Genomic DNA, 21,045 nt, shown 5'->3' with positions numbered 1-21,045 from the left:
TTAACCAAGCAAATGTACACATCTCATTTGGCAAACAATAAAGCAGAACCAAGCTTTTGGGGGCAAAGGGGGGGGGGAATACCCTTTCCCACTGTCTGAGCTGTGTAGTCCCTTGTTGTGGGCAACATTCTTGAACTGAAAATCATCCGTCTCTCTCAGGTCCAAAGTGGGTGGCCTCATACTCTGAAGCTCGAGCTGGTGAGTAACGGCACTCACAAATACACCACTCATCAAAGACCTACACATTCCCAGGTGGTACGCTATTGCAAGGAACTTGAGCCAACATTGACACACTCCCAGGAATCCCATGTAAACACAGGAATGCAACCCAGGACTCTGCTGAAAACACTGGTGCCATCCCAGGGAACCATGTGCAAATGATGTATGCATAGCTGCATACTGGGAAACTGCTTCAAGCTATGTTCCACTTGATTCTGATCAGCATATCACTGAATATGTAAATAGTTAGAAAACATCGTCCACAGGAAGTGACGAACATGTGACACAGCAACTGGAGCAGTGGCGATCCACTGATAGCATGTGTATGCAGAGCTCTCTTGTAACCCTGTATACAGTTCAATGTTCACTAAATAAAAACAATTTATAACCAGCAACATCTGATTGGCAACTTGTCTGTTCAAGGCAAGTAACACAAATAGTGCACATTTACAATATGGACACATTCGCAGGGTTCCCCCTCCCCTACCAACATGGACACACCCCCAGCACCCCCACCCTCCCCTACCAACATGGACACACTTGCAGGGTTCCCTCCCCCCCCCCTCCCCTACCAACATGGACACACCCGCAGGAATCCCCCCCTTCCCTATCAAATGGACACACCTGCAGGGCTCCCCCCATTCCCCTACCAACATGGACACACTCGCAGCGTTCTCCCCCTCCCCTACCAACATGGACACACCTACAGGGATCCCCCCCCCTCTCCTCTACCAACATGGACACACTCGCAAGGTTCCCCCCCCCCTGCTCCCCTACCAATATGGACACACCTGCAGGGTACCCCCCCCTCCCCTATCAACATGGACACACCTGCAGGGTACCCCCCTTCCCTACCAAATGGACACACCCACAGGGTTCCCCCTCTTCCCTACCAACATGGACACACTCACAGCCCCCCCACCCCCACTAATGCTGACACAATCCTGGGGTTCGCTGCAACTATAACCCTGGAGACTCCTTAGAATTATAGCTCGTGAGAAACACTCAGTGAAACTCCCCTCTATGCCTCAATGCTTGAATAGAAACATAGAAACTAGAAGGAGGAGTGGGCCATTCGGCCCTTTGAACCTGCTCCACCATTCATTTTGATCATGGCTCATCATTGAATTCAATATCCTAATTCCCGCCCCCATATCCCTTAATCCCTTTAGCCCCTAGAACTACATCTAATTTCTTCTTAGAATCATAGAATCATAGAAACCCTACAGTGCAGAAGGAGGCCATTCGGCCCATCGAGTCTGCACCGACCACAATCCCACCCAGGCCCTACCCCCACATATTTACCCACTAATCCCTCTAACCTACACTTCTCAGGACTCTAAGGGACAATTTTTAACCTGGCCAATCAACCTAACCCGCACATCTTTGGACTGTGGGAGGAAACCGGAGCACCCGGAGGAAACCCACGCAGACACGAGGAGAATGTGCAAACTCCACACAGACAGTGACCTGAGCCGGGGAACGAACCCGGGACCCTGGAGCTGTGAAGCAGAAATCAGACAAATCTTGAAAACAGACAAATCTTGAAATCAGACAACTTTTTGGCCTCAACTACATTCTGTGGCAGTGAATTCCACACATTCACCACCCTCTGGGTGAAGACATTTCTCCTCACATCCGTTCTAAAAGATTTTAAAAGCGGCGGCACGGTAGCACAGTGGTTAGCACTGCTGCTTCACAGCTCCAGGGACCTGGGTTCGATTCCCGGCTCGGGTCACTGTCTGTGCGGAGTTTGCACATTCTCCCCGTGTCTGCGTGGGTTTCCTCCGGGTGCTCCGGTTTCCTCCCACAGTCCAAAGATGTGCGGGTTAGGTTGATTGGCCAAACTCAATTGCCCCTTAGTGTCCCGGGATGCGTAGATTAGAGGGATTAGCGGATAAATATGAGGGTTAGAGGGATTAGCGGGTAAATATGTAGGGATGTGGGGATAGGGCCTGGGTGGGATTGTTGTCGGTGCAGACTCGATGGGCCGAATGGCCTCTTTCTGCACTGTAGGGTTTCTATGGTTCTATGGTTCTATTTGAATGGAGATTCCCTGCCTTTTGTTTTTAAACAAACAATTTCATACTTTATTTAAGGAACACTGAATTAATTCCAGTATCTCCCAGGTTAATCACACATTAATGGCAAGGGCTATTTTACATTGAGAAAAATTTAATGGACAATAAGTCGCACCCATTTTTCTGGAGCTAACTCTTGATACTTTTTAATGCAAATCTCTGCCCTTTAACAAGGCGAGGTCATGGCAAGGCGTGAACAAATGGAACTGACCTTTTCACACATTTACTGCTTTACATAGTGCAAGTTTGGCAATTGGAATCTGCTGTTTTGACATTGACAAATTGGCGGGGAGCGGGGGGAGAATTGATTTTCTGCTAATGTTTTGGTTGAATTAAATCTGAATTGACAAAAATTCTATCCATTTTTGCTCTTTCAGGGAGTTACTGATTTCACGGAACCACCAAGTGCAGAAGCAGGCTATTTGGCCCATCGAGTCTGCACTGACTCTCTGACAGCATCTTACCCAGGCCCTCTTCCCTGCAACCCCACACGTTTAGCATGGCTAACCCATCTAACCTACACATCTTTGGGCACACTAAAGGACAATTTAGCATGGCTAAGCCTGCACACCTTTGGACTGCGGGAGGAAACCAGAGCCCTCGGAGGAAACCCACGCAGACACAGGGACAGAGTGCAATCTCCACACAGTCACCCAAGGCCAGAATTGAATCCAGGTTCTGGGTTTTTTTTTAAAATCCAAACTCGTCTGTTTGCGTTCCTGAAGGGTTATCAGAGAGCCAAACCTATTAGACTGTTTTAATTGGGGAAGACACAGAGGCATTTGAAAGTTTGAGGGGAGTGGAATTCCATTGGTATCGTAGAACCTCATCTGAGCTAGGATCGAGCAAAGGACACCTGAAGCCCTTTGAACCTTCCTCCACCCGCTGCTCCAACTACCACATCTCCACGCCCAACCCCCACCACCATCCCACAACCAGTTGCGAAAGAGGTTAAGATTAGGCTCCATCGATAGACTGGACTCATGTCTCTCCATTCCCGCTTGGTGACCTTTCATTTCTGTTTCCTTAGAAGTCAGCCAAGGCACTTCAGGCAGGCGGGGGTGGGGGGGTCAAGGTCAAATGCAAGGGGCACGAGCCAGTGATACCTTGGGTGCTATAATGTCAGCGGGAGATCTGCACAGCAACCAAACCACCACGTGATGCATCTATACATCAAAATCTGGGAGACCCCTGCTCAACAGAGACCTACTTGGAGGAACCTCCTGATTGAAGGGACACAATTCTTCAACGACACCCAACGGCAGCCCGGAAGAGGAGCCTGAGAAAGGAATACCAGTGAGCTAGAGTCCAAGGATTGAACCCACCTCCCAGAAACACCTGCCAAGCGTGCGGACAAAGTTATGTCTCTAGCATCTGGCTCATCAGCCAGGCAAGGACCCACACAACCCATGACCAGTAGAGTTTCTTAGCTGGACAATCATACTCGTTAGCGAGGAGGAAGAGGATTGGCTTGCAGAGCCTTGGACAGGTGCTGAAAAAAAGACTTGTGCAAGAGCTCCAAGGATAACCCCGCCCACTCTCTGCCAAAGGTCTTGCAATGAATCCTTGGACCCCTCACATACTGGACACTCCCCCAATCTCCTCCACCCCTACTAATTGATGGTAACCGCTCCCAAAGACTCCGACTGCAGCCTCCCACTGTTGAATTGCTGCCCGAGAGTTGGGCAATAGATCTGCCTGGCTCTGGTCAGGACTTTGGGAACATTGAATGCAACAAGGCCCAGCCAGAAAGCTCAAGCAGATGGGTATCTCCAAGTCCCTGGGCCTCCCCCCACAGATCATGGAACTCGAGTGATCCATGCCCACCTCCTCCTTTCAAATCAAGTCCTTGGCGACAAGGTAGATAAAAATTTAAAAAAGTGTCCCAACTCCTAATCTTGACCCCCATCAGCGCAAACTCACTTTTGCATCGCCAATAGAGAATATCAGTCATCATTTATCTACATGCTTCAGAATTTTCTTATTTATACACAAGATAAACGAGAAAATATTAAAGAATTCTAGCCACATAGCAGGGACAGCTCCATTACTCTGCATTCACAGGAAGGCCTGAAGGTAGAGTGGGCCAGAATCAACCAACTTTCCCTCTCTCTCCCCCACCCCACCCCCCTCTGTCTGCCCCCCCCGCCCTCCCCCCCCTCTCTGTCCACCCTCCGCCCCCCCCCCCCACCTCTCTGTCCGCCCCCCGCCGGAGGCTGGCTCCCTGCTAGGAGCACTGGACAGCAGAGTTCGTCCAGATCTCCATCATCTCAAAACTAAAAGCAGCTCAGTTTCTCGCTACCAGACGTATGCTTACTTTTTTAAACGACAAAATTGGATCGGTGAACAGCTTTTGCTTTCTCTAAATAAAAGACAAGTGCAAAAATATGAAAATCAATTAATGGCCCAGCTTTCAAAGCAGCGCACAACTTTACACTAATTGAATGAGGCAATATCCATTTGGAAATGTGTAGGGTTTCTGAATCTGAACCGGGGACCGCAAGAGAGATTCCCTTCCACCACCCTCCACGCCATCCCCTTTAATATCGAAAACCCAGGCCTATAGTGTGTTAGCTTTTATTAACAGGGGGTTGGAGTTTAAGAGCCGTGGGGTTATGCTGCAACTGTACAGGACCTTGGTGAGACCACATTTGGAATATTGTGTGCAGTTCTGGTCACCTCACTATAAGAAGGATGTGGAAGCACTGGAAAGAGTGCAGAGGAGATTTACCAGGATGCTGCCTGGTTTGGAGGGTAGGTCTTATGAGGAAAGGTTGAGGGAGCTAGGGCTGTTCTCTCTGGAGCGGAGGAGGCTGAGGGGAGACTTAATAGAGGTTTATAAAATGATGAAGGGGATAGATAGAGTGAACATTCAAAGACTATTTCCTCGGGTGGATGGAGCTATTACAAGGGGGCATAACTATAGGGTTCGTGGTGGGGGATACAGGAAGGATATCAGAGGTAGGTTCTTTACGCAGAGAGTGGTTGGGGTGTGGAATGGACTGCCTGCAGTGATAGTGGAGTCAGACACTTTAGGAACATTTAAGCGGTTATTGGATAGGCACATGGAGCACACCAGGATGATAGGGAGTGGGATAGCTTGATCTTGGTTTCAGATAAAGCTCAGCGCAACATCGTGGGCCGAAGGGCCTGTTCTGTGCTGTACTGTTCTATGTTCAGTTATCATAAAATCCCTACAGTGCCATTCGGTCCATCGAATCTGCACCAACTACAATCCCACCCAGGCCCTATCCCCAGAACCCCATGTCACTGTGCACCAATGAACAGCCTACCGTCCAGGGTTACTGGATCTTGAGCTTCCCTTGTATTATTTGGTGGAGTTTGTTGGAATATGTTTGTGAATCAAACTAATCACCATCTTGCTGTACAAGAACAAGGCAGCCGAATCGTGTGCTTATGGGGAAATGCAAGTCAGCCCTGCGTCTGTAATAAGACTTGGACCAAGCATTAACAAATCATGTATATTAAAGGATCATTTTACAATGAATGTACAGCTCAACAGTTATGTATTATTATTAGTGACACTAAGGAGCAATTTAACATGGCCAATCAACCCTAACCCGCACACCTTTGGACTGTGGGAGGAAACCAGAGAAAACCAACGCAGACATGGGGGAAACGTACAAACTCCGCACAGTCACCCGAGGCCGGAATTGAACCCTGGTCCCTGGCGCTGTGAGGCAACAGTGTTAATCGCGTGTTGTCCATTAAAGACACATTTCACTGACTGCCACTCAGGTTCTGCAGGTCACCCAGTTAAGTGTTGATGACAATATGGTGGTTTCACCCTCCCTTTTCCGGCTTTGGTTTCCTATATTCCGGCTCCTTTTTCTAACGTGAACGGAACGGACATGGTCAAACTGCCATGATGGCAACTGAATAGCGCCCGTCTACTGGATCATTAGTCTAGGAGTATAACCACTACAGAAAGCTGGGGTTCTGTACGTACAACCACCAGGGAGTTATCAGGCTTTCCGTAATGCATCTTCCCCAGACTTTGGCCGCCATGCCCTGTTTCAAATTAATGTTAATTTTTTTTATTAATTCATGGGACATGGGCATCGCTGGCTGGCCAGCATTTATTGCCCATCCCTAGTTGCCCAAGGGCAGTTGAGAATCAACCACATTGCTGTGGTTCTGCAGTCACATGAAGGCCAGACCAGGTAAGGACAGTAGATTTCCTTCCCTTAAGGACATTAGTGAACCAGATAGTTTTTCCTGCCCAAGTTGGGAGTTGACGCTGCATTTGAGTAGCACCCAATAGAAATCTGTTGTGCTTGTGGATGGGAAGAGGGCAAATTGCAATTTTTGCCCTTTGGTGATTAATTGCTAATTCTGTCTTGTGGATGTATTTTTTTAGGCCAGAATCCGACCATATCCCAGATATATTCCCGGATATTGGTTTCATGGTCATCAGTAGATTCTTAATTCCAGATATTTTTTATCGACTTCAAATTCCATCTGCCGTGGCAGGATTCGAACCCAGCTCCCCAGAATATTAGCTGAGTTGTTGGATTAATAGTCTAGCGATAATACCACTAGGCCAATCCCTCCCCCCTTACGTGCAGTACAATGATCATTCAACCATCAGTAAGAATCCCTTGCCCGCTCCTCATCAAAACAGCTGATGGTGGAGAATGGGAATATATCTGGGATATGGTCGGATTCTGGCCTAACAAAATACATCCACAAGACAGAATTAGCAATTAATCACCAAAGGGCAGAAATTGCAATTTGCCCTCTTCTCATCCACAAGCACAACAGATTTCTATTGGGCGCTACTCAAACGCAGCGTCAACTCACAACTTGGACAGGAACGAAGTTAATCCTAATTCTCATTGCAGAATGGTTACAGCACAGAATGAGGCTGTTCGGTCCGTCATATCCCTGCTGGCCCTGAGCGAAAGCAGTTCAGCCACTCCCACCTTTCCCCTTCCTGCTACAAGTATTTTCTTTTCAGATAATGATCCAATCCTTTTTGGGAAGCCACAATTGAATCTGCCTCCTTCACACGCTCAGACAGCGCACTCCAGATCATAGAATCCCTATAGTGCAGAAGGAGGCCATTCAGCCCATCGAGTCTGCACCGACCATGATATCATAGAGTCATAGAGGTTTACAGCATGGAAACAGGTCCTTCGGCCCAACTTGTCCATGCCACCCTTATTATTATTATTTTTTTAAACCCCTAAGCTAATCCCAATTGTCCGCATTTGGCCCATATCCCTCTATACCCATCGTACCTATGTAACTATCTAAATGCTTTTTAAAAGATAAAATTGTATCCGCCTCTACTACCACCTCTGGCAGCTACCACCCAGGCCCTATCCCCGTAACCCCACACATTTACCCTGCTAATGCCCCTAGCACTAAGGGGCAATTTAGCATGGCTAATCCACCTAACCCGCACATCTTTGGAGAGTGGGAGGAAGCCGGAGCACCCAGAGAAAACCCACGCAGACACGGGGAGAACGTGCAGATTTTGCACAGAGACCCGAGGCCAGAATTGAACCCATGTCTCTGGAGCTGTGAGGCAGCAGTGCTAACCACTGTGCCACCCTAACCAGCCACTACGTAAAAATGTCTTTCCTCAAGCATCCATTGGTTCTTTCGCCATTCACCTCAAAATCGGTGTCCTTTGGCTTATGACCCATCTGCCAACATCTGTCAACTCTGTCCAGACCAATTACAATTCATAAAGTCATTGGGCAAAAGCTTACTGGCCATTCACGGCATGCTCCTGCTGCAGCGAGATTGGAGATTCTGGCACCCAGTCAAATCTCCGCTCACTGCAGCAGGATGGGAAAATCCTGCTGGCGTGAGCGGCCGTAACATTCCGCCCATAGAATTTTACAGCACAACAGGAGGCCCTTCGGCCCATCCTGTCCACGTCGGCCATCAAGCACCCATCTATTTCTAATTTCATTTTCCAGCACTTGGTCCATAGCCTTGTATGCTATGGCGTTTCAAATGTTCATCTAAATACTTAGACGATGGGAGGGTTCCTGCCTCTACCCCCCCTTTCAGGCAGTGAGTTCCAGATTCCCTCTGGGTGAAAAGGATTCTCCTCAAATCACTTGTAAATCGTCTGCCCCGATCTTAAATCTGTGCCCGCTGGTTACTGACCCCTCTACCAAGGGGTAAAGCTTATCTAACCTATCTATGCCCCTGATAATTTGATACACCTCGATCAGTAGAAGGATGGGTTTGTAAATTTGCAGATGACACGGAAGTCGGTGGAGTTGTGGACAGTGCGGGAGGCTGTTGCAGGTTACAGAGGGACATAGATAAGTTGCAGAGCTGGGCTGAGAGGTGGCAAATGGAGTTTAATGCAGGAAAGTGTGAGGTGATTCACTTTGGAAGGAGTAACAGGAATACAGAGTACTGGGCTAATGGTAAGATACTTGGTAGTGTGGATGAGCAGAGAGATCTCGGTGTCCATGTGCATAGATGCCTGAAAGTTGGCACCCAGGTTGATAGGATTGCTAAGAAGGCGTATGGTATGTTAGCTTGTATTGGTAGAGGGATTTAGTTTCGGAGCCATGAGGTCATGTTGCAGCTGTACAAAACTCTGGTGCGGCCGCACTTGGAGTATGGCGTACAGTTCTGGTCGCCGCATTATAGGAAGGATATGGAAGCATTGGAAAGGGTGCAGAGGAGATTTACCAGGATGTTGCCTGGTATGGTGGGACGGTCTTATGAGGAAAGGCTGAGGGACTGGAGGCTGTTTTCGTTAGAGAGAAGAAGGTTAAGAGGTGACTTTTTAGAGGCATATAAGATGATCAGAGGATTAGATAGGGTGGACGGTGAGAGCCTTTTTCCTCAGATGGTGATGGCGGGCACGAGGGGACATAGCTTTAAATTGAGGGGTGATAGATATAGGACAGATGTCAGAGGTAGGTTCTTTACTCAGAGAGTAGTAAGGGCGTGGAATGCCCTGCCTGCAACAGTAGTGGACTCGCCAACATTAAGGGCATTTAAATGGTCATTGGATAAACATATGGATGATTTTGGAATAGTGTAGGTTAGATGGGCTTTAGATTGGTTTCACAGGTCGGCGCAACATCGAGGGCCGAAGGGCCTGTACTGCGCTGTAATGTTCTATGTTCAGTCCCCCCTCAGTCTTCTCTGCTCTACAGGAGAACAACCCCAGCTTCTCCAATACTTGTAACTGAGGTTGCTCATCCCTGGACCCATTCCCATGAATCTTTCCTGCATCTTCTCCGGCCACTGCCAGCTTACACTGCCATGCTGAATGAGCTGCACCTGGCAACGCCCATCATACAGATGTGCATCACGGCGCAAAACATTTGTCTTGCATGACGGAAGGCTATCAGTGTCTAATGCTTTAACATCATTTGTAAAACTGGACACAATATTACAGTTGAGGCCAAACTGGCTTCATTAAAAAAAAAAGGTTCGCCATACTTGCCTTAAATCCCGAACTAATCATCACATTGTTTCTCCTGAGTAAAGCATGGAAAAGTGTCTCACTGGCACAGAGCGGTGCCACTGTGGGCATTGGACGGGTAGACACAGGGAAGATGGTAACCCTTTATGAAGGCATACCATTGAATGGAGGGAGATTTCCCCAACTTGGCACCAGGGTGGGTCCCAGACCGGAATAGCTACAGATAAAAGCAAGTCGCTCCGATTCCGCAGGAACAGAAAATCTGCAATGGTCGGAGGCCGTCACTCGCGGGGACCTTCCAGCTCAGGACGTACCTCCTCCCAGGGAGGGAGTGTCAGAGGAAATGGAAAGTGGCAACAGTCTTTTTGAAAACTCATTATTTGAAATGTTAAGCATGACGGGTACACTGGAGCCATACTCCCTGGATCAGAGAAGGGCAGGAGGAGGTTTGAGTGAAGTATTACAAATTATGAAATTAGATAGAGTAAATAACATGGAAAAATAGTTCTGCAACGAGTGACATTTGAAAGGCACTTGCTGATAGGCTGCTGGAGACAGATTCAATAATAAACCTTGGAAGATAAATACTTGGATTAAAAAAAAATTTAGAGTGATTGGGAAGAGACTGGAAGTGGAACTAACTAGATTGCTCGTTTAGATAGACTAAGGGCAGCATGGAAACACAGTGGTTAGCACTGCTGCCTCACAGTGCCAGGGACCCAAGTTCAATTCGGGCGACTGTTTGTGTAGAGTTTGCCCCCGTGTCTGCGTGGGTTTCCTCCGGGTGCTCCAGTTTCCTCCCACACTCCAAAGATGTGCAAGTTAGGTTGACTGGCCAAGTTAAACTGCCCCTTGGTGTCAGGGCAATTAGCAGGGTAAATAGGTGGGGTTACGGGGATAGGGCCTGGGTGGGAGCGTTGTCGGTGCAGGTTCGATGGGCCGAATGGCCTCCTTCTGCACTGTAGAGATTCTATGGTTCTATGATGCTAAATGATCTCCTTCTGCACTGTTTTATCATTATATGATGTATACTTTAGGAAGAATGGGGAAGTCTTCGAGAGGGTGATTTACCGAAGAGTTTCCAGGGGTGAGGAAATTTGGCCATGAGGTTAGATTGGAGAAGCGAAGATTATTTTTGTGGCAGCAAATGAGGGATGATCTGATTGAGGTGTACGCAATTCTGCTAGCTTAGATAATGCAGACAAAGAAAGCCCCTTCCCATCAGTTGACAGTGGTCAGTGCTGAATCCATCTTTCCCAATCAGTTAACCCATAAGCTTCAAATGAAGCATCCTTCTCAGCTCCTCCTCAGCCAAAGAGCCTGCAGAGAGACAATGAGCCAAGTGGTCTATTTCTGAGCTCTCAAACTGTCATGTTGGGAATAAAGGGAAAAACCTTTAATGTTCTAAAGCATCCCAAGTCAGAGTGCTATCATACAAAAACCTGACACCAAGCATGTAGAATAGAATCCCTACAGTGCAGAAGGCGGCCATTTGGCCCATCAAGTCTGTGCCGACTCTCTAAAAGAGTATCTTACCCAGGCCCATAACGCCCTTACACCTCATCCGTGTTTCCCTGCACATTTACATGGCTAATCCACCCAACGTACACACCAGTCCAAAGATGTGCGGGTTAGCTTGATTGGCCATGCTAAATTGACCCTAGTGTCAGGGGGATTAGCTAGGGTAAATATGAGGGGTTACGGGAATAGAGCCTGGGTAGGATTGTAGTTGGTGCAGACTCAATGGGCCGAATGGCCTCCTTCTGAACTGTAGGGATTCTCTGATTCTATGACCTTTGGATGCTAAGAGACAATTTAGCATGGCCAATCCACCTAACCTACACACCCTTGGACTGTGGGAGGAAACCGGAGCACCTGGAGGAAACCCACGCAAACATGGGGAGAGCTCGCCAACTCGACATGGACAGTCACCCAAGGTGGACATAAAGGGATATTTGGGCAGGTGACCGAAAACCAGGCCAAAGGGGGAGATTGATGCACTATCAAGCAAGCAAAGACTAGTTTGTATGCAAAAACAAATAGGCTTTTATTAGCCAAAGGCTTGGAGCACACCCATGCCAATGAACTGGTCCAGAGACTGAGGCAGGAGGGTGGGGAGCAGTCACCTTTATAATTGGACCGGGGGGGGGGGGGGGGGGGGAGGAGGAGTCCCGGGCAGGCCCGGCAGGGACGTGTCCAGGCATGTCACACACACACAGACAATAAGCTAACAGTGGTTTACCACAGAGGTTTTAAGAAATATCTTAAAATGAGTAAAGAGAGGTAGAGAACAGAGAGAGCAGGAGGAAAGTGAATTGCAGAGCGCCCTAAAGGCATAGCCATCAATTGTTGGGAGGATTAAAGATGGAAAGAGGTCAGAATTGGGAGAAGTGCAGATATCTCAAGGAGAGCTATGGGACTGGAGGATGTTATCAAGATAAGAGGTGAGAAGCCATGGAAGAATCAGAATCAAAGGTTGAAGATGTGGATGGGAAGATTGCTGAGACAGGAGGCAGCAAATCATGGATCACACTACGTCACGATGCCTCATACTTAACCGATACAATGGCATCTTAAAACGTACACATAAAGTTCACTGGGCAATCTTTTTTGCAGACAATTGTGTCCTTTTAAAAAGTGAGAATACCCAAAAGGATTCATTGCAGTCCAAGTGAGACATTGCTGGTTAACATTCCCAAGAATTCAATTGGAAATTAGTACTTTAAAAAAAAAAGTGGTTGGGTATTTGAGAGAATTGATTTACGAGGTTAGTTGCAGTCTGATATTCACATGTACCATCTTCACGGACGACAAACTGGATCTGGCCAATAATGGCAGATGCGGATATTTTATGTATTTACTTTCGTGCTGTGGAAAAGAAGGAAAAACGGTCCGTAAGCCTCAATTCTTCACACTCGACCTTTGTCTCGACTACGTTAAATAACAATTGCTAATTTTCCTCTTAAATAATTAATAAAGCCAAACTAAGAACTTGGGTTTCATTCAAACTTTGTGCAAAGCCATGGCCTACAGATGGTTTCTCGGACATCGGCGAGGGAACAGACTTACACTCGAGTGCAACACCATGTTACCAATTGAGTCAACAAGGGGAAGTTCTGGCAGTTTGTCAAAGAGAGTCTGAACTTGGTGGGGGTGGAAGAAAAAGCACACCAAAGGTAAGGCTTTTAATCTTGAGGAAGGGAATATCTAAGCGACGTTCTTCAACTTAGCTCTTAAGACTTCAAAACATTTTTTAAAAATTCATTCACAGGTTGACAGTGTCACTGGCTGGGTCAGCATTATTGCCCTTTCCTAACTACTCTCCATTTCAGAGGGCAGCTGAGAGTCAACCATATGGCTGTGGCTCTGGATTCACATATAGGCCAGACCAGGTAAGGATGGCAGATTTCCTTTCCTGCCCTGCCCCCTTCCCCCGATCGGGAGTGGGAGGGACAGTTTAGACTGGATGGACAGTTTGGTGTGCAAGGCAGCCCCACAACACCAACTGTGATGAGTTATGAGTTAAAGTTGACAAGGCAATGAGCGGGGGGAGTGGGATTAACTGGATGGCTCTACTGAAATGCAGTAAGAAGTTTAACAACACCAGGTTAAAGTCCAACAGGTTTATTTGGTAGCATAAGCCACACAAGCTTTCGAGGCTCTGAGCCCCTTCTTCAGGGGCTCAGAAATGCACAGGCCTTATGGGCCAAATGGCCTCCTGCTGTGCCCACACCATTCCATAATGCTTCAGGCAATCTATGTTTTTAGGAAGCCTCATGGCACACCTACCTCCTTGAATTTCTCTCCCCTCCTCTAACACTCTTTACAAGTGTCCTGCAGTTATGGTACACACCTCGATCATTGAAAGTTTCCCTAGCGCGATGGGATTTTGTCTTACCGGCACATGGAAAGGAAGCAGAGATGTTCTTCTCTGGGGCAAGTACTCCTGCTGCCTGTCTAAACTGGCAGGATTCAAATAAAACCACTAGACCGAGTAATGAGTCATTAAAGCATGGATTAAAACTGTCTTTTACACAAAGAACATCAGTCCCATCAGCTTAACTTTTCTGCGACTGAAGGCACCCAAACAGCACATTTAAAAAAAACACCTTATCCAAAAATCAAACTGGGGCACGTCAACCTGCTCCACAAGATCATTTGAATATTTTGCTCTCGGGATTGGGAGAGGGGGAGGCACTAATCCCTCTAACCTACACATCCTGGGACAGTAAGGGGCAATTTAGCATGGCCAATGCACCTAATCCGCACATCTTTGGGCTGTGGGAGGAAACCGGAGCATCCGGAAGAAACCCACGCAGACACAGGGAGAACGTGCAAACTCCACACAGACAGTAACCCAAGCCGGGAATCAAACCCGGGTCCTGGAGCTGTGAGGCAGCAGTGCTAACCACTGAGCCACCCTTGTAACACGACCAGGTAACAAGAGTCCCTCCACAGTCTGAAAGACGTGCTGGTTAGGTGCATTGACCCGAACAGGCGCCGGAGTGTGGCGACCAGGGGAATTTCACAGTAACTTCATTGCAGTGTTAATGTAAGCGTTACTTGTGACAAATAAAACTTTACTTTAAAGAATTAACCACACCGGCGTCACCGACGGGTTGGCATGTCTCATTCCCATCGGATTTTCCCCCAACAATCCTGACAGCTTCCTCGTCGCTTCTATCGATAACCAATGTTTTTTTTTCCTCTTTTAAATTAACGGAACACAAGCCGTAAAGGGAGCACGGCGGGATTCGAACTCACCTTCGCTGGACAATCCAGTCCAAGTCTGTGAATTACTAGGCCAGCTAGGCAGCCATTATTCTACCGTACCTGTACCTTAAAATTACCACGCTGATCGAGTTAAACCAAGTGACTGTTGTATAGTTAAGATTTTATCTACTCTGATACAAAGGTGATATACCAGTTCAACAGGTAGATTCGAGTCAGGCAGCTGAATAAATATTTTGGGAACTGGCTCTGCAATTTGCCCAGGTCGAGGCACATAGAAGTATCCGTGCCGGCGCACAGTTACTTGCTGTTAGAAAAATGGAAAAACAACATCAGGTATGAGCCCAATTCACACTGACCGCCAATTCTAAATATCTCAATATATAAAGACATCCCGTACCGATGCTACAGTGTTCAACAAAGACATAGGGTCTCCCGAGGCGCTGGAACCTCGGCTAATGTTTTGCAGTTAAATAAAATTCTCTTTTGCCTTGTAGTATAAAGCATCAAATAACAGCGCACGGTGGCGCAGTGGTTAGCACTGCTGCCTCTCAGCACCAGGGACCTGGATTCAATTCTGGCCTCAGGTGACTGTGTGCAGTCTGCACGTTTCCCCCCCCCCCCCCCCCCTCCGTGTCTGCGTGGGTTTCCTCCGGGTGTTCCGGTTTCCTCCCACACTCCAAAGATCATAGATTCCCTCGTGCAGAAGGAGGCCATTCAACCCATCGAGTCTGCACCGACCACAATCCCACCCGGGCCCGATTCCCGTAACTCTCATTTACCCCAGCTAATCCCCTGACACTAGGGTCAATTTAGCGTGGTCAATCAACCTAACCCGCACATTTCTGGACTGTGGGAGGAAACCGGAGCACCCGGAGGAAACCCACGCAGACACGGGGAGAAAGTGCAAACTCCACACAGACAGTGACCCGAGGTCAGAATCGAACCCGGGTCCCTGGCGCTGTGAGGCAGCAGTGCTAACCACTGCGCCACCGTGCCACCCTCTGAGACAGTGGGATGAGCAGCTCTGTAGTCTCAGCAGTGCCAATCTTGAGTGTTGGCCCCTGTTGGGACCACAGGCAGCCCCGGAAGAGGTGATGGAAGCTGGACTTCAGGTAAGTCCAGGGTATCGGCGAGGCCTGGCTTAACAACTTCAGATGATTAGCTCTACCCCACCTCGACCCCTTTGTTTACATTTTATTCAATATTTTACTATTCTCTACGTTTTATTTCTTTATTGTCTTTCTTCATTTTTCTTCCCCCTCCCCCACTTTATCTCCCCTTTCGCTTCCCTTTCCCCCTTTTTCTAAATTTTACCTCTCTCCCCCCACATCTACATCTGTCACAGCTTACCCTCTGATTTCAGCTTCTCTGCCGTTTGGCCATTCACACCTTCTATTCTCTCTATGGGCTGCCATTAGCAGCCTTTCCCCTGGTTTCTGTGGCTAAGACTCATCTTTCATTCCCTCACCCTGCAGTATAAATATCTCCCACTTTCTATGCCTTTTAGCTTTGACAAAGGGTCACCTGGACTCGAAACGTCAGCTCTTTTCTCTCCTTACAGATGCTGCCAGACCTGCTGAGATTTTCCAGTATTTTCTCTTTTGGTTTCAGGTTCCAGCATCCACGGTAATCCTGGCTAGCAGGCCCTAGCTAAGGGGGTTAGGGAGATGGGGGTGCCAGTTTGAGAGGCCAGGAGTGGAGGGTGGTAAAAGGGGAGATATAACATTGTACGGACCGGGGGTGCCTTGGGCATAAGGTAGTTCCAAATTACCCCTGGCTTGGCAGGAAAAGCTGCTGGTTGCCCACCTGGTGTGGGTAATATAATGGTAGTGGTGGGATGAGATATTTCAGTAACCATTAGCTAGCTACTTAAGGGCCCCAAAAGGCCTAAGGTAAGTGGACCAATTGATGCTTTCATCGTCCCCAGAGACGGGGCTGACGGGTAGGCAGCTAACAGGTAATGTGCTGCATTTTACAAGCACCCCACCTTCAAACATGTTGGAGGGCTGTAATATAGAAACATAGAAAATAGGAGCAGGAGGAGGTCATTCGGCCCTTCGAGCCTGCTCCACCATTCATTACGATCATGGCCGATCATCCAACTCATTAGCCTAATCCTGCTTTCTCCCCATAACCTTTGATCCCATTCACCCCAAGCGCTATATCCAGCCGCCTCTTGAATACATTCAATGTTGTAATGTCGAGGTGCTTTGTATCTCACACATCACAGGAACGTCTGCAGACCCAGAGTCCATGTGAGCAGTTTGACCTGGTCGTTGCTAAGTCGAAAAAGCTGTAAATCAGAATGGTAGGAATACCACTAGATGTAGTGCTGAACGTGGTTTAGCAGCGAGATTTCTCCAGGTGCTCATCTATAAATAGGATAATCATTTTGGAAGCCAGTCGATGATGGACGGCGAGACCTGGTGTGTGGCATTGCAACTGGAACTTCCTAAAAACTGGTCAATGTGTAATACATCTCAGCCATGTCGCTGTCTGGCCTTGCACACCTGACAATATTGATAGCAACTTTGAAGGGTTCTCCTGGCCGTGACATGTACATTTCTATCAGGCCGCCTCTCCAGTGGAGATAGAAAGTCTGCTAGAACAGTGGTGGCATGGAGATATGTCTTCCTATCTCATCAAGATGGAGAATGAGTCATTCAGGGGGTTAATGGCTGGAACATTGCAGAATCAACTCAACCCCGACCCCCCACACACAGCCCTGCCACCACCCCCAATGTTCTGGCACTGACTCAGGCATCAAAAACAAATACTTTCTGAAATCATCGTGGAGAGGAGAGGTCAGGTTACTGGAGTTGCCATTTTGAAATCTCATCCAAAACAATATGCAAGATAGGTGGATCTGGGAAAGCTGCCAGTAAAGCAGTAGGAACTCCTTCGCTCCTCTCCCAAGCCTGTTTAGGGTTAAAAATTAGATTAAGGAGCAGATAGCATAAAGATAGAGCTCACGGGTTTACTGGGCAGTTGACCGTATATGGCACCAATTGCAGCCACAAAAGAATGGAACTTAGTCAAGGATTTGATTAAATTCCATTCTGCCCAAGACCGCAAAAAACTACAAAAGGTCGTGAATGTAGCCCAATCCATCACGCAAACCAGTCTTCCATCCATTGACTCCGTCTACACTTCCCGCTGTCTCGGCAAAGCAGCCAGCATAATCAAGGACCCCACATTCCCTCTTCCACTTTCTTCCATCGGGAAAAAGATACAAAAGTCTGAGGTCACGTACCAACCGACTCAAGAACAGCTTCTTCCCTGCTGCTATCAGACTTTTGAATGGACTTACCTTGCATTAAGTTGATCTTTCTCTACACCCTAGCTATGACTGTAACACTACATTCTACACTCTCTCGTTTCCTTCTCTATGAACGGTATGTTTTGTCTGTGTAGCGCGCCAGAAACAATACTTTTCACTGTATACTAATACATGTGACAATAATAAATCAAATCAAAAGTATTTAACTGTGGCAGCCAGGCGGTATAAGTCACAGGAGAAGATGCACATCAGTCCGCCAGCAGCTAAACGAACTCTCTCACAATTAATTGGAGGGTAGGAAGGGGGCAATGGGCTCACACAGCCTGCTTGTGGCAGGGAGGTAACCAGGCTCATTAAAAAGTCTGTTCAACAAATTGAAACCCCTCCGATTCCAGCACAGCTTAGTGCTGCCTTTGAAATGCACTTTATATCCCACCGCTCACCGTGGCTTTTTTAATTCATTCATGGGACATGGGTGTTTATTGTCCAACATTTATTGTCCATCCCTAGTTACCCTTGGAGGGCAGTTGAGAGTCAACCACATTGCTGTGGCTCTGGAGTCACATGTAGGCCAGACCAGGGAAGGACGGCAGATTTCCTTCCCTGAAGGACATTAGTGAACCAGATGGGTTTTTTCCGACAATCCACAATGGTTTCATGGTCATCAGTAGATTCTTAATTTTTTACCGAATTCTAATTCCACCATCTGCCGTGGTGGGATTTGAACCCAGGTCCCCAGAACATTAGTCGAGATTCTGGATTAATAGCCCAGCGATAATACCATTAGGCGGCTCAAACCTGAGCTGCTGGGACTATAGCACAGAGCTGCATTAGAGTTGACTCCAGGCAGAATGAACTGGTTGGTTTAAGGGACTGACCCAAGGTGTGGGTGGGTGTGCAGTCCCACAGGAAGCTGTTCTTCATTAATCAGAAGGCCAGGTCCTTGTAAACGTGCTCAAGGGAGGATCAGACGTCCACTTCTTCAGGTGGCAGCTCAGAAGTACATCATCGGCTTTGAGACGCAGTGCCCAAGGAGACTCTGCCTGTGTCTCATGAGAGTTTTAACAACACCAGGTTAAAGTCCAACAGGTTTATTTGGTAGCAAATGCCATTAGCTTTCAGAGCGCTGCTCCTTCATCAGATGGAGTGGATATCCACACCATCTGACGAAGGAGCAGTGCTCCGAAAGCTAATGGTATTTGCTACCAAATAAACCTGTTGGACTTTAACCTGGTGTTATTAAAACTCTTACTGTGTTCACCCCAGTCCAACGCCGGCACCTCCACATTAGGTAAAATGACACACAGCAAAACCCTGATAAGAAAAGGCAGATCATGACGGCACAGTGGGGGTGGCAAAGTGGTACAGCTGGGGCAGCGCTGCTGCCTCACAGCGCCAGTGACCCGGGTTCGAACCCTGGCTTGGGTGGAGTTTGCATATTCTCCCCGTGTCTGCGTGGGTTTCCTCCGGGAGCTCCGGTTTCCGCCCATAGAACTCATAGAAACCCTACAGTGCAGAAGGAGGCCATTCGGCCCATCGAGTCTGCACCGACCACAATCCCACCCAGGCCCTACACCCACATATTTACCCGCTAATCCCTCTAACCTACACATCCCAGGACTCTAAGGGGCAATTTTTAACCTGGCCAATCAACCTAACCCACACATCTTTGGACTGTGGGAGGAAACCGGAGCACCCGGAGGAAACCCACGCAGACACAAGGAGAATGTGCAAACTCCACACAGACAGTGACCCGAGCTGGGAATCGAACCTGGGACCCTGGAGCTGTGAAGCAGCAGTGCTAACCACTGTGCTACCGTGCCGCCCTCTGACGAAGATAAGCTCAGCTCAGGTTTGAGCCACCTAATGGTATTATCGCCAGAATCCCGACTAATGTTCTGGGGACCTGGGTTCAAATCCCACCACGGCAGATGGTGGAATTAGAATTCGGTAAAAAATTAAGAATCTACTGATAACCATTAAACCATTTTGGACTGTCGGGAAAAACCCATCTGGTTCACTAATGTCCTTTAGGGAAGGAAATCTGCCGTCCTTCCCTGGTCTGGCCTACTCCAAAGATGTGCGGGTTACGTTGATTGGTCGCGCTAAATTACCCCTTAGTGTCAGGGGATTAGTAGGGTAAATACATGGGGTTATGGGGATAGTACCCGGGTGTGATTGTGGTCAGTGCAGGCTCGATGGGCCAAATGGCCTCCTTCTGCGCTGTAGAGATTGTATGAAACTCTACAATGGGAAGGAGGATAAAGTTCCAGAAAGGAGACAAATTTATTTGTGGTAAATGCCAGTGGCAGTGGAGGGTGACATAAGGCAGGGAAAGGAAAACCTCACCTAACCCTCGATGTCAGCACTCTGTTGTGCCATGTGAGAAAACTGGTTACAGGTCTTCCTCTGTGGCACCAGGGCTAAATTCCACCCAAAATCCTTCAGAGTTCTGATCTTCCTCAATTAAAATTCCAACTCAGGTGTCAATCCGGATAAAATAATTGGCTTAAGGACAGGAAACAGCAAGTTGTGGACAATGGCTACTTTTCAGGCTGTGCCCAGTCCTATCCCGTTCCCCAGGGCTGCATTTCAATATTTTCCGATCATAGCAGACTTGGGTGTGGCAAACGGAGAGGATGTACAGAATCAAGGGTAACAGGACACAGGGGCGGCACGGTAGCACAGTGGTTAGCACTGCTGCTTCACAGCTCCAGGGTCCCGGGTTCGATTCCCGGCTCGGGTCACTGTCTGTGTAGAGTTTGCACATTCTCCTCGTGTCTGCGTGGGTTTCCTCCGGGTGCTCCGGTTTCCTCCCACAGTCCAAAGACGTGCGGGTTAGGTTGATTGGCCAGGTTAAAAATTGCCCCTTAGAGTCTCGGGATGCGTAGGTTAGAGGGATTAGCGGGTAAATATGTGGGGGTAGAGCCTGGGTGGGATTGTGGTCGGTGCAGACTCGATGGGCCGAATGGCCTCCTTCTGCACTGTAGGGTTTCTATGATTTCTATGATATAAGCTAGCCAGAATGGGCAGATAGAATTTAATACAGAGAAGTGTGAGGTGATGTCTTTCGGCAGAAGGGGTAGGGAGAACCTATACAGATTTAAATGGTGCTGTTCCAGAGGCTGGACAGGGGCAGAGGGATCTGAGCGTGCTTGTGCATTGATCCTTGAAGGCAGCAGGATATATTGAGAGGGTGTTTCCAATGGTGGGAGAGTCCAGAACCAGGGGTCACAGTCTGAGGATTCGGGGTAGCCCATTTAGGACAGAGATGAGGAGACATTTCTTCACCCAAAGAG

The 21,045-nt window shown here is 48.0% G+C and overlaps 1 protein-coding gene across 9 annotated transcripts in view; it reads right to left on the bottom strand.

Annotated features, from left to right (window-relative positions):
- Nucleotides 1–21,045, bottom strand: part of gyg2 (glycogenin 2) — a 121,529-nt gene that overhangs the window by 16,151 nt on the left and 84,333 nt on the right. For 2 of the 9 annotated variants that reach the window (XM_078222496.1, XM_078222500.1), the window contains 2 exons: nucleotides 14,657–14,770; nucleotides 12,523–12,600 (listed from right to left, as the gene is read on the bottom strand). The exons of 4 other annotated variants lie outside the window; for them this stretch is intronic. In XM_078222496.1, coding sequence (XP_078078622.1) covers nucleotides 12,523–12,600; nucleotides 14,657–14,770 — 192 coding nt within the window. Of the gene's footprint in view, nucleotides 1–4,617; nucleotides 4,663–12,522; nucleotides 12,601–14,656; nucleotides 14,771–21,045 lie in introns of all 9 variants that reach the window. 3 more of the 9 variants (XM_078222497.1, XM_078222501.1, XM_078222494.1) reach the window with 2 other exon arrangements.

Source organism: Mustelus asterias, chromosome 10 (genome assembly GCF_964213995.1).
Source record: "Mustelus asterias chromosome 10, sMusAst1.hap1.1, whole genome shotgun sequence".
Classification (NCBI taxonomy): domain Eukaryota; kingdom Metazoa; phylum Chordata; class Chondrichthyes; order Carcharhiniformes; family Triakidae; genus Mustelus; species Mustelus asterias.
This window is presented reverse-complemented; position numbering and strand designations above follow the sequence as displayed.